The 13,620-nt window shown below is 42.6% G+C and overlaps 1 protein-coding gene across 1 annotated transcript; it reads right to left on the reverse strand.

Moving 5' to 3' along the window:
- Positions 1–329: 329 nt before the first annotated feature.
- LOC124117514 (DNA replication licensing factor mcm7-like) lies at positions 330–13,492 on the reverse strand. Its single transcript, XM_046479442.2, has 17 exons — positions 13,335–13,492; positions 12,882–12,961; positions 11,412–11,576; positions 10,830–10,960; positions 10,228–10,408; positions 9,486–9,623; positions 8,792–8,896; positions 7,774–7,851; positions 7,061–7,142; positions 6,237–6,368; positions 5,461–5,544; positions 4,506–4,717; positions 3,755–3,936; positions 3,563–3,646; positions 2,956–3,124; positions 2,326–2,435; positions 330–1,010 (listed from the first exon to the last, which is right to left on the reverse strand). The coding sequence occupies exons 1-17, from the start codon at positions 13,363–13,365 to the stop codon at positions 803–805; spliced, it is 2,172 nt and encodes a 723-aa protein (XP_046335398.1). The 5' UTR covers positions 13,366–13,492; the 3' UTR covers positions 330–802.
- Between the last annotated feature and the right edge of the window lie 128 nt (positions 13,493–13,620).

The raw sequence follows: 13,620 nt of genomic DNA on the forward strand, positions 1-13,620 counted from the left end.
CCATGCTTGTCAGTTTGGTTAGGTTGGTTGGTTGGTTTGTTGTTTAACGCCGCACTCAGCAATATTCCAGCTATATGACGGCGGTATGTAGATAATCGAGTATGGACCAGACAATCCAGCGATTAATATCATGATCGATCAACGCAATCAACATGCATCAACCCAGTCAACGAGCCTGACCACCTGATCCCATTCCCCAAACAAAACACACTGTCACCACTTAATCACTTTACTACCAAGAGATCGCAAGCAGTGTCCCAACACAGGCCTCAGTTTCACACCATCCACACCACACACAAGTTTCACCTGGCAGAGCACAACTTGCAACATGAGATGAAGAATTTATTTCAGGCAGAATGAATTTACAAATTTGTACATGTTCAAAACTAGTCTCCTCTTAATAGAGAAGTTGTTTCGTGATGACGATAATACCAGTAATGATTCTACAGACATGATATATACAGTGAGGTGATACTATGTACACAGCACTCGCCACAGGAGCACTCCAGTCAGACAACTCGTAAAATACAAATAGTAAAGTTACATTAAAACTGCTTCCTTGAAATCATGACCTTATGATAGAATGCACGAGATTGACAATGTCAGATGAACAGTATATGTTCTCTACACCCCAAAGCCAGGGGGACATGTTCCAAGCTGTTACTTTCCTGCTTCGGCAGTGATTCGAATTTCTTGTCCAAGACGTCCATGAAATGACGATGGTTGTTTTTCATCAATGACTTGATTAACCCAGAACTATGTTAATTGCTAGTGTTTCAGTCAGTCCCAAGAATCGCCAGTTTTACACAAAGGTGAGTCTTGTCCTGGCGTTGTTGACCTGCCATACATTCAGTTCCTCGTACTCGTCTATGCAGGCGTCGACCCGGTCCGGTTTGAATCCTTTAGATGTACACTGCTCCAGAATGTCGCTCACTTTCACTGACTTCACACCCTTGGCCGGGGCCATTTCACGGATCACAGCGAAGATCTGGTCAGTCACGTTTTGTACCCTGCAAATATAATTTAGATTTAGCTCTCTCAAATAGAAATCTGAAAACTATCTAAAACACACATTCTGGTTAAATTTGTGTGAATAATCTTTGGCAAGATGTTTTTTTTGAAACTTGAATTACGAATCTGATAAATTAACTAAAACAGTGTATTTTTTCAATCATGCCAACCAGAAATAAAATGTAAAATTAAAAATACTTACTGTTGCTATCAATATACATAACTTATCTAAAATACTTTCAAAACCTTTTGAAAAAACCCTGAAAATCTCTCATCACTGTATATTTTATACATAATCTTTTCCCCTACAAGTGAGTGAGTGAGTGAGTATGGTTTTACGCCGCTTTTAGCAATATTCCAGCAACATCACAGCGGGGTGACACCAGAAATGGGCTTCACACATTGTACCCATGTGGGGAATTGAACCCGGGTCTTTGGCGTAAAACGGAAACAAAACAAGATTTCTTGATTCCCAGTGCTATTGATTTCTAAATGATGTTGACGCAGGCAGGACAAGTTCAACACTAGTGTACTTGTGGCAGTCAGTGGAACAGTACGACCAATACTGACAGATCAGTACCTCATCTGGTAAAACAGTTCCCCCTTGTTTGTCTTATTTTGATAATTATATCATCTGAATAGTTTACCTTTCTTTCAAAATGTAATTTGTGAGAATTTCTGAAACTCACTTCTCTGACTGTCATTGTTGTGGAGGCCTCAGTGGCTGAGTGGGTTAGATCGCTGACTTAGTGTGCTGGCGATTAGGTGCCTCACTCTGGCAGTGTGGGTTTGAATTCCGAACAGGCCTCAATCCAAAAAAGTACGAGAATCTGTACCTTACTTAGAAAGTGTTTTCCCAAATGTGACATTTGACCACTTTCTAAATGGCATTGTGTGTTCAAAGTTTTTAAATAGTATTTCCCAGGGGTACAAAATGAGTGAGTGAGTGAGTATGGTTTGACGCCGCTTTTAGCAATATTCCAGCAATATCACGGCGGGGGACACCAGAAATGGGCTTCACACATTGTACACATGTCGGGAATCGAACCCGGGTCTTCGGCGTGACGAGCGAACGCTTTAACCACTAGGCTACCCGACCGCCCCAGGGTACAAAATGAAGACTGCACCACTATGTCCTTGTGGATACTAAATACACCCTATTGATTCTGAGCTCCGTGGGAGAACCAGTGAAGGCAGAGTTGGTGGTGGTAGAGAAATGAAGCCAAATGGCTGTGTCCTGAGTCCTCAAGACAGGTGTTGTATCAGTGTAGAAGATCAGACAACATGTCCAACTAGTCGCAGTAAGTCACTCACCTGGTGTGCATGTCGTGGTGCGGGTTGAGCGAGTCTCGGCACATCTCCATCAACCGCATCGCCTCGTTCACATCCTCCTTCTCCACGGTGTCGGCTAGTCGGAGACGGGCCTTCAGAACAACACAGCATGTCAAACAGCACGACGCAATGATCTGCAGAACTTCTATCTCCTGATATTGCTCATTATAACGTGTAATTTGGATCAATACTATAGGAAGCTATGCAGTATTGTTTTTGTTATGCGTGATGATACACATTCGTTTCATAGCAGCAACTTAAACAATGGACTTAAGAACCTATCTTTGTGTATTCCATCAAGCTGTGGACATTTAATAGAACTACACTCCGCTACATCAGGGTCTGTTGGGAAACTACACATCAACGTCCCCGGGTACATGCGGGACGACATAGTCGCCAGGGAATCATGACGTATGTACTGGGATTGTCCCAGGAGGGTGTTTGTTACTTGTAGCAATATTCCAGCAATATCCTGACGGGGGAGATCACATATGGACTTCACACATTGTACCCATGTATGGAATCAAACCCTGGCCGTGAGCACGACGAGTGAACGCCACCACTGAGTTTAGAACGTAGAGCTGTCAATAGTACAATCTGAGGATGTCTCACCAGTGCAGTCGAGAGGCGGAGGATGGCGAGGAGCGTCCTGGCGCTGGTGAAGGTCATGTCCTTGTTGTTACGAGCCTCCTTCCTCATCTCCACGTAGGCGCCGGTGATGAATTCAGCCAAGCCCTCCGGCACAGCTGGGTTCTTTTTCTTGCAGAGAGCGATGTAACGTCTACAAACAACGCCAACATATATTAAACCACGCCAATCAATGCTTATTGGCATTTTTCCTACCGAAAATTTACCAAGAAAACAGATTCAAACAATTCTAACAATAATTGAAGACTTTTTTAGACTCTACTCTTTTATAAATGTTTAGTAGTCATTCACCAGATGTCATTATCAAAGAAAAAATGTACATCTTTATGCATAACAACCTCTGGTTTATTGCATCTACAGTAAACTGAAAGGGACTACTAATTTCAGTTCATTATATCCTTCAGTTCGTTATAAGCGTGTTCGTTTTAACCGTCGTCTACTGTAGCAAAGTTTGAATGTAGACTATCACACCGTTATCAACCAGAAGTTGTTATCCATAAAGTTGTACTTATCTGCCAACTTCTTGAATGGCAGTTATTTCCTCATCTATCGGCAGTGTTTCAGGACTTACCTCATCAGCTTCATGTCCAGGGGCGTGAACTGACAGGGTGGGTGGATGTTGTGCTGGTGGACGTACGTGATGTGCTGGGCCAGTCTGAAACAGAAACAATATACCTAAATAACCGCTTCCTGTTTAACAAGTGACAACACTCAATACACTAAACATCCAAGACGTGTAAGAAGTCCGCCCCGCTTGCCTCACCTGAGATCGTTCTCTCGGTCAGCCTTGTCCTGGATGAGCCACAGCAGGTCAAACCTGGACAGCAGAGCGGCCGGGAGCTGGATGTTCTGCTCGATGGTCTTCTTGGGGTTGTAGCGGCCGTAGGCGGGGTTGGCTGCGGCCAGTATCGACACGCGGGCGTTCAGACTTGTCATGATCCCTGCCTGTAACGAGGAACACAGACATGCAAGTAAATAACTCACGATACACTTCACAACCAGTGGCTCGGGGGCCTGGAAGCTTCGTCTGGAAGTACCCTTAGTTTACAGTTCATCCCAACAATGTAAATGTTCATAATACTTATCTTACTGTCAGATAGCAACAAAGTTGACTTGAAGGGATAAGTCTTCTCACATGTCTTCAGTTGGTGCATATAAAAGTGTCCTACCAAATGTTTGAAAAGCACATACTGATTTTAATATTTGAGAAAATAGTCCAAAAACAAAATAAATTGTAAAAATAATTAATGGCAAAAGCAGTAGTGCCATCATTTCCTGCTGAATGCAAGGATGAGTGAGTGAGTTTGAATTGAATGCAATGAAGCGATTTCAAGTTATATCCCAGGCTGTAATCTTGACTGGTGATGTCCTATGCAAAGTTCTGCATGGCTTACATTTACCAGAGAAACCCATGAGCCAGGTATGGTGCTGACAACCCTCGAGAATGATCATCACGGCAAATTTGGGATTCAAATCCATGATGAGTGCATGTAGTGATTTATTAGGTGAGTTACCTTGGCGATGGAGATGGTCTGCTGTTCCATGACCTCATGGATGGCTGTTCTGTCGCCGTCCATCATCTTGTCGAACTCGTCAATACAGCACACACCCTGGTCTGCCAGGACAAGTGCCCCGCCCTCCAGCGTCATCTCCCCTGTCAGGGGGTCCTTCATCACCGCCGCCGTCAGACCGACGCCCGACGAGCCCCGCCCCGTCGTGTACTGACCTGAAGCAAACAAACCACTGTAACGACCACGACCACAGTAACAACCACAGTAACGGCCGCCACACCTGTAACGACCACAGTAACAACCACTGTAACAGCCACTGTAACAACCAATGTAATAACCACTGTAACAACCACAGTTCAGTCACTGCATCTTTATTCCATCCTCGTGCTTCCAGTGGACAACACAATGGTAATGTTTATTCCAATTAACTAGCCACCAGCCAAGTGTGTAGCCCAATACTTCAATGGAGGACAATGGTGCAGTCCCTTAGTCACCCCATGCAGTAAAGTGTCCCAAGTATCTTTGAAACAATATTTGATGAACTGACAATGGCAGTCCATCAACGAGCACTAGTTACATGAACGGAGCTCCCTATTAGATCCTGCTGGGATTCCGCTCAACCTGAAACCTCTACCAGCCTGAACAGTGATGACATGTTTGGACACCCACTAAAAAGCTTGACATTCTACTGGCTCTGAGGACCTCCTTAACATCAGGCCAACCTGGTGATGTAGCCAAGTTGCACCCTGAACTGTTGGCAGGGAATGAACAGGTCATCGAGTTCTAAATTCAGTGAGAGAGCTTATTACGTACACCAAATCAGCATTCACGCAGCTATTCGAGGTGCCACAACCGAGTATTGGTGATGAAGCCCGTTTTGACTTCAATCATAAAGAAATGGTTCATAGTTAATCCTAAACAAGAACACAAACAGACACAGGGATTGGTGTGGACGTACTTCTGGGTGCGAGTCTGTCGATGTAGGACAGGAGCTGTGACTTGGCCACACCGGGGTCGCCCATCAGGCAGATGTTGATGTTCCCTGTAACAGACAGCGGAGTGGTGAGGAGGAGGAGGAGGAGGAGGAGGAGGCAAGCAGACCACACAGGCAACGGTAAGTATGAACACATTGGAACATGTCAGCCCTCTTGTTAGTGACTTAACATTCATCAACTTTCTGAAAGTTCTCAATCTACTACACAGAGACCAACAAAGACCCCATCGCGTCATTCATGAGGCTTGACTATTAGTATTTGTACAGTTACATTTCCACCAAAACGTGATGACACATGCACATTGTTCAACAAATCCATCATTTGCTGGGAAAACTGACTAAGCTTGTAAACAAACAAGACATGGAAATTTCCAAAATATAATTGAATAAATTCAAACTGATCATGCTGCTGCCATAAATACTAAATTTCTGTTTCCTTAGAAAGACAACTACCTTGTTGGTGTCACAACGGTTCCTATGATTCAAGCTGATACAACACCTCTAGGACAAGAACCTCTGACCCAATGTTTGCCTAATATCCATCTAGTTTCTTTTTAAGGCACTTTTAGTAGAATGCCATGAATATTATGGTTGGCAGACACAATTTGTACCATGTGGCAATAAAACCCAGTACCTCAGTGTGACGAGCAAACACTAGCCTACCAAACAACCCATTTTTGAAGTGAGTGAGAGAAGCACCTGTCAGAAACCATTTTATGCCTGCTCCACACACGCCCTACCTCTGATCTTCATCCCCTTGGGCGACTGGTCGACTCCGCCCACCAGCAGGAGCAGCAGCGCCTTCTTCACATCCTCGTGTCCGTAGATCTCCGGGGCGATGCTGCTGGCCAACTTGTCGTAGAAGTCGTCCTCTGGAAAACAACAACAACGTCAGGCCACGACTCTGATAAACAGGGATGAGAATAGATATTTTTCTTTGCAGCTGAAACTTCTTTGCAATTGAGCATGGTCCATAATTTGGGGATGTTTATGGGGCCAGCCATCATATTTTAACAAATTTGTGGTCACTAAAATTCACGGATCTGCGGAAGAATCTCACCCCTGCATGAACATTGTGCACTATGAGTAACAGCTGTATATTACAATGTACCCACCAGATTCTCACATAAGCGCATTTCATTTACACTCAGTTGGACATCCGGCACGTTCATGTAGGATGGGTTTATTTTATACAACTCTGGGATTCGTCGACTGTCTCAAACCTATTCACAGCTGCTTTAATTATTTAATGTAAACATCCTGATCTTCGTTGCTTTATGCGTTTCAATTTACTATCAGCACATTTCATAATCTGAAAGTCACAAATGGTCCTATCAGAATCAAGCTTAAACATATTTGCAAATACAGTTGTTGTAGTTCCGACCATAAGTTCTGTTTCAGACGGCACACCTGACACTGACCCATGTGGGGAATGAAACAATGTCCTTCGGCTGACGAGTGAATTCTTGTACCACAAGGCTAACCATGTCAGAAAACAGATGGGGTACTGGAGGCATGCTATTTTGTTTCAATTACACAACATCACACAAGGATGTGGCTCTACCTGCAAGCTGCTTCAGCTCCTCCTCGCTCAGCTCCTGTGCGTCCAGCTCATCGTCCTCAGTCTTGTTCATCTTGATGATTCGCTGCGAGGACAAACAACAAGTTCACAAAACATACAGATCCGAACTTTCTTGAAGAGAATTGCTAAAGTTAACTGAAAGACAACACATGCCTCCAGCCCTGAACTGCTTAGTGTCAGTTTGCTTTGAACTGGGTGTTTTTCTGCGAAGACCAGAGTTTATGACATGCAAATGTTTCAACTCTGTCAGATGTATCAGAATACACAGCGTTCACACAGATATGGAACACTCACATTTCAAGGCCATTTCAGTTAGATTATTAGCAATAACATTAATATTTGATAAAATCCAGCATACTGTATTCGTCAAAAGACCTAAACAGCAGTACAAACATTGCAAAGTTTAAGATTTATTCTCACGACCATCAAATTAAAAAATTAAGTCTGTCAAGGCTTTTGAAGAGGGCCTTTGAAATTCAAGGTCTTTCCAAGCCTGCTTGAAGCTTGATAAGGATCAAGAAACACTGTTTCCACGGATCTGGGAACTTCTGACAGGAAACAAATACAAACCAAAATACCCAAAACATTGCATGTGTGTCCATCAGAACAGCTTTACCATGATCACATTTATCAGTTGTTGTTGTTTCAATCATGTGTGAACATTTTGTGTGCAAAGCTAGCACTATTTCACTCACGTGTGTCTCCATGTAAGTCTCGGACAGGAGTCCCTGCTGTAATTGTCCAAAGCCGGTCTTCACCATCGGCAGAAATATCTTACAAAGTTAAAGACGGTAACATGACAACAGGTTTCTGTGCTAATAACAGACTTATCACCCCAATGTTGAAGCTGTAGATCAGGTGTAACTTGTGAGAAGTATAATTATCATGTCAGGGTCATGTCTTATTCTTCAGGTTGTCTTCACCTCCCTCCAGGTCAGTCAGGACATTGACAAAACTAATTATACATGATAAATATCACCATGCTATTGAATTATCTGCAGATAGGACGAGGATTTATCTAGGATTCGAAACAGTGCCCTTTGTAGGCAAATTGAGAAAACATACAATTTCTTTTAGGATCTAATTTTCTAAATAGGGTATTTAAGACTGTATTCAGTGGAATTATGTAAATCTAAGCATTAACGCCTCTTCCATGTTTCCTGGTCCTGCGATCTGTGATACAAGTTACCTCTACAAGGGCATTACATTCACATGAACTGGGAAACTTGAAATTCCTGTTTATGTTTTTCTGTTGTTTAACGCAGCACTAACAATATTCCAGCTATATGACAGCGGTCTGTAAATAATCAAGTCTGGACCTGACAATCCAGTGATTGACATCATGAGCATCAATCCACGCAATTGAGATTTGATGACATGCATCAACCAAGTCAGTGAGTGAGAACACCCGATCTAGTTAGTCGCCTCCTACGACAACCAGTCACCTTTCACCGCAAGCTTGGGTTGCTGTAGACCTACTCTACCCTGGATCTTCACGGGTCTATGAATTTGGGTCGACATGCTACAGACCGGGGGCGGAATATCGGCCCAAGTGCAGGTCTAGATAAACACCTGTATGAAATATGGCACAAACTCTTCCCTACGTCCCTTGCACTGACACGAAGAGCGTTTTTAACTCTGCTTTTCTCTTCACATGGTGAATATTGCTACTAAGTGCCAGGCCTGTGGTGACTGTCATCTATGGAAGGATACACCAGTGATGCTGACATGGTCGCCGGGCTGGGCCAGGCGGGTCGTTTCTCCTCGACAGAAGATGGTCATGCTCCTGGGAATGTTGCCCACCGGAACTTGGTCACTCTGAAACAAACAGTTCATGGTAACACTATACATCAGCAACTGCACGACACTCGGCACAGACAACGGTGGGATTACATCCGTTACAACATTATCAATAGTCTCAACTGAAGCAAGTCCAACTGCTTATGGCGAATTATGGGAAAGTGTATAATGTTTTTTATATATTGATAAACTAAGATAAATTAACATGAAATATGTCTTAAAGAGTGATAAAGTGATAAATCTAATAAACGAATGATTGTTTGTTGATTGAGTATTGTTTTACGCGGCTTCTAGCAATATTCCAGCAATATCCTGGCTGGGGGGGGGGCACCAGAAAAAAGGGCTTCACACATTGTACCCATGTCGGGAATCGAACCATGGTCTTCGGCGTGACGAGCGAACGCTTGAACCACTAGACTACCCGACCGCCCAATAAATGAATGAAAATGACAGGTAGGAGGTTCACAACATTAAGTATTATTTTGACATGACTTCTCTGTAGTTGGTTTACCAGCCTGTCGTGTTGATAGAGTTGAAATAGGAATACTTCAGATTTACAGGAATGGAAACGCTTAAGCCTCAATCTGAGACTAAAATGTAAGCTTACATGTTCTTGGATCTTAATTTCCTGAAACTTGGCGAACTTGGAGCCCCGAGTCTGCAGGTAGAGCCTCCCCCCGGAGCGGTTGACGGTGCACTCCTGGCTGGGACACATCAGCAGCGGCATGAACGACGGTGAGTTGATCTGCAACAACACAAGTCACCATTAGATGCTCCATCAGTTATCATACCAGTTCAAAATAGTAACAAAACTGAAGCATCGGTCTGGTATAGAATCATAGCCCTCATATTCCACTGTTCAATGAGGTATACCATGACTGGAGTTAGGTATGCCATGACTGGTCGAGGATTCACTTCTACAAGGAACAACTGCCAGTGGTATTCACCGATACTAAAGTTTCTTTCATTTAACATTATTAAAACAAGCCACATCTTGAATTTCCTTGAAGATCTTGACAGATTGACAGATACAAACAAGAAAGTGTTCAAATATGAGTACTTGTTATTAGCTGCAGAGAGCAACACCATGATGGCGGAGCTGCCGGACAGTGCTTCTTCCTTGACCTGGCAGACAGGTGGTAGATAGCAAGAGCAATGATTTGTCGTCATAAGACAGGGAGTCAACAAACAACACACTGTAGTCACTCGACCTTCACAGGTCGGCTCTCATGCAAGCAGACTACAGAGGCCTGGAGTCACCACAGTGACTGGACAACATGACCACTGGGGACTACAGAGGCTTGAAGTCACCATGGTGACTGGACAACATGAACGCTCTGGCTACTTACAGGCTGGTAGGTTTCATTGCCGCACGTGTCACAGGTGTAGGTCGCGACGGTCATCATGGGTTTAACCTCCGTCGCTCGGGTCACGATGCCCTTGACACACACCAGCTTGCCAATGTGCTCGGCCTTGACCTCTCGAATAGCGGAATGCTTCTGATCCCCCTGAGCCTTGAAGTACACTTCACTGAAACATCAACACCAACATCACAAGTCGGAACCAATCATTAGTTTCAGTACATCTAAGTGTTATAAAATCAACTACTGTTCACAGAGCTTACTTGACCAAACAGAATTTTACCAGACTCAGGCTCCAGACCAGTAGACAAGACCCAACATCATGTTCAGATTAAAGAAAATATCTACATGATGCTTCAAGCAACTGTTTTAGAAACCAAAAGGGGTCCCCAAGGCTATCTGCTACATGATTGAGTGATAAGGACTTTCTATATCCTTAATGTATCACATTGAGTTAGGACCAGCAGTCCAGTACTTTCATTCTACAATAGATATCGTGAACGAGAATCCAAGGGAGATAATCCAGGGTGATCTTTCTACATTAATACTGCAAATCTGGAGTTGGTAAGTGTTGACAGTCATCCACTCACAATCTCCTCATCAGCTCTGGGGGGTATTTGTTCATGGGGTCTCGTGTGACCTCCTGGCCGTCCGGGTGACTCCGCTGTTCCATCAACATCCGGTGTTCGATGTAAACATCCAGAGTGTCCTTGTTCACAAGCTGAAAACACCACAACTCAATTAGGTGTTCAGTTTTCACAGAGGTCAAGGCCCCGACACAATGCAATGTCAAGCATCAAGATAATCAGGTGCTTAAATGCAACAAATGTTCATAATATTACATAATATCACATAATATTACATCATACTCACAGGGATGAGAATGATTAAAAGAAACCTCCCACACTGAAAGTTAGCCGTGGGTGATGCATATATTGTTATGACATGCACAAGAAGTTATCCTTGACATAATGAAATTTGTAAAATTCAGTGGAAAATTCTCATCCCTGTACTAAAGCCATGGTGGTTAGTCCCCATAACATTGTCAGTATTTGACTAGTTTCAAGATAACCGTTGCTGCAACATATTTTCTGATTCAGGAAGATAACATCAGTCAGTGCACAGGATAAAAACATACACTTACTATAGAGTAACTATGTCTTGTCACTTACATCTCTTTCTTTGTACACAGGCAGTAATTCCTGAACCGCATCAGCAAACAAGTTGCCATAGCGACGTGCGTTTTCAACAATGGCATCAGCCAGGTCAGGCTCATACTCTCGGACGTGTTCCAGGTCGATCTCCAGACTCACCTGCTCCCTGTGGGCAAGTTTCATCTGCAAACAACAAATCATAATAACAATACTTCCACAGAGACCCGTCTTCACACACTGGCTTTATTCTACCTCATACCTTAGTGCGATCTACAACCATCAAGGTTGTTAACATAGCTAGCCTGCTATTAATGGTGGTCGATACACCGATGCATCATGATATTTCACTTCTCGATGCAAATATTGATCACAGTCGGATGTATCAAGTAAAAAGTAGTGATTCATATCTAAGTGTATGCTTTAACAACTGTTACTACAAACATTAATTTAGTAGTGAAAATGATTTTTTTCCAGTTGTGCGCCATACTTGACTCTGCCAACTATAAATCGTCAATGTGCCTGGTATTTAGCCATGCTGTCTATGCGAAAGATAGCTTACGCTCCGCAGATAAGAGTACATGCAAGTATTGTGATATGCATCAGATCGTGAATAAGGTATTGTGATGCATATCGGATTGCATTGTTGGTGTATCATCCCAGCCTAACTGATATTACTATATTAATAACAGTGTGATATAGTGCAAAATGTTGGTGGGACTTCTGCATTTGTCCATGTAGTTTTTTTAGAGACATTTGTAATTAGTCAAGTAACATTGTATCACAGCCTCCATATGAATTATTGCAACAATGACAATGTACATTCTGAATATCAATACACACGCCTGCTATATCATGCCAGATCTAATTGGATCAAACTGTGCATCCTCCACGTCCTTGATGGACAGATATAAAAATGTTTAAAACATATAATTAGATGTGCAGACGATTGCTTGAAATTTGGCACCAAAATCAAAACATTGTTGAGTCTAAGTCTTGTATCAGTTTGTATGCCTCAACTTGCTTGAACTGCACATTGGCCAAAGGCACTGCAAAATACAGACCTACTACTGATCACATGATTAAGTGTCCATTTGAACAACTGAAATAGTTAACATGGTCAAGTTCATTGTCCACTTCCATTGTGGGGGAATATCACAAGTACAGCAGCAGCAGCAGCAGAAACTAGCATCTTTAGTCCACAGCAAAGCCCTTGATAATGGTAAATTTCTACTTGTCTTCACGATACCTTTACTATTGGACACTTCGGCAAGGACTACAGAACCAGTGCCAATTTCTAACCCTGTACTGACAGAACACACAATCTGCCCACTATGTTACAACTAGCTGGATAAACAAGTAGGGTCGGTGATACTCCACCAGAGACTACACTTTTGAAACTTTTACAAGACATGGCAATACAAGTCTGCAAATTCAAGGATGTGATTACACACAACATATTTGTTGTTTCAGTAAAAGCAAAACACCTACCAACTGCTGTGTATATACAAAATCCTTTCCCCTCTTATCGCCATCTTGATAGAACTCCTTGAGGAATGTTGATATTTTCTCTGCAATAAAATGGAAGGGGTTAGGCGTCATATTTAAAGATCTAACTTGGAAAGTTAATTATCGTTTTTAACTCTTTTGCGCAAATCAATACCACATTGTATGTACTAACTACGGTTGACAATAATCATGATAATCAACTTAAACCTGTTTTTCATACTTCACGAAAGCAGCAGAACTGATCGACGATATTCATGATATTTTGGCGAATATTTAAACACTGAGACTATGCTGAACAGGCCGTGCTAGAAAGCGGGTCAGCCAAGTTTCAATTATAATGCAAGATATTCCTTCATTTACATCACACTAGAAATAGACTACGTTAGATCTTTGAACTGAAATTGTTTACATGGCATAATATAAAAATAAACATACCCTTTTCTGCTGCATAATCTCTGGGTGCCATTTCGAAGATCTTGTAACTTTCTCACTATCAACAATGCACTTTCCAAAACGGCGGGAAATGTAGACCACGTGAACGGAAGCGAGCACCTGTCAACAAGCGTTCTAATATTTGATTGGTTGTGTCCTGTTGATCGCCAAAATTCACCAACCAGGTTGAAGTTTGTACAATCCGGATCCAAATACAACGCAACCGGTTTATTTAATACATTTAGGGTGTTTTGATAATAATTAACACTTATTTAGTAGCTCTGTGTGG

This window comes from Haliotis rufescens, unplaced genomic scaffold (assembly GCF_023055435.1).
Source record: "Haliotis rufescens isolate VD_foot unplaced genomic scaffold, xgHalRufe1.0.p SCAF_9, whole genome shotgun sequence".
NCBI lineage: Eukaryota > Metazoa > Mollusca > Gastropoda > Lepetellida > Haliotidae > Haliotis > Haliotis rufescens.

Excerpts from the sequence above, each read along its gene's own strand:
- LOC124117514 (XM_046479442.2), bottom strand. The coding sequence starts at position 13,365 with ATGGCACCCAGAGATTATGCAGCAGAAAAGG. Across the intron at positions 8,897-9,485 it reads AAATTAAGATCCAAGAACAT|AGTGACCAAGTTCCGGTGGG; the intron begins GTAAGCTTACAT and ends TGTTTGTTTCAG. Across the intron at positions 3,647-3,754 it reads GACCGAGAGAACGATCTCAG|ACTGGCCCAGCACATCACGT; the intron begins GTGAGGCAAGCG and ends TTTCTGTTTCAG.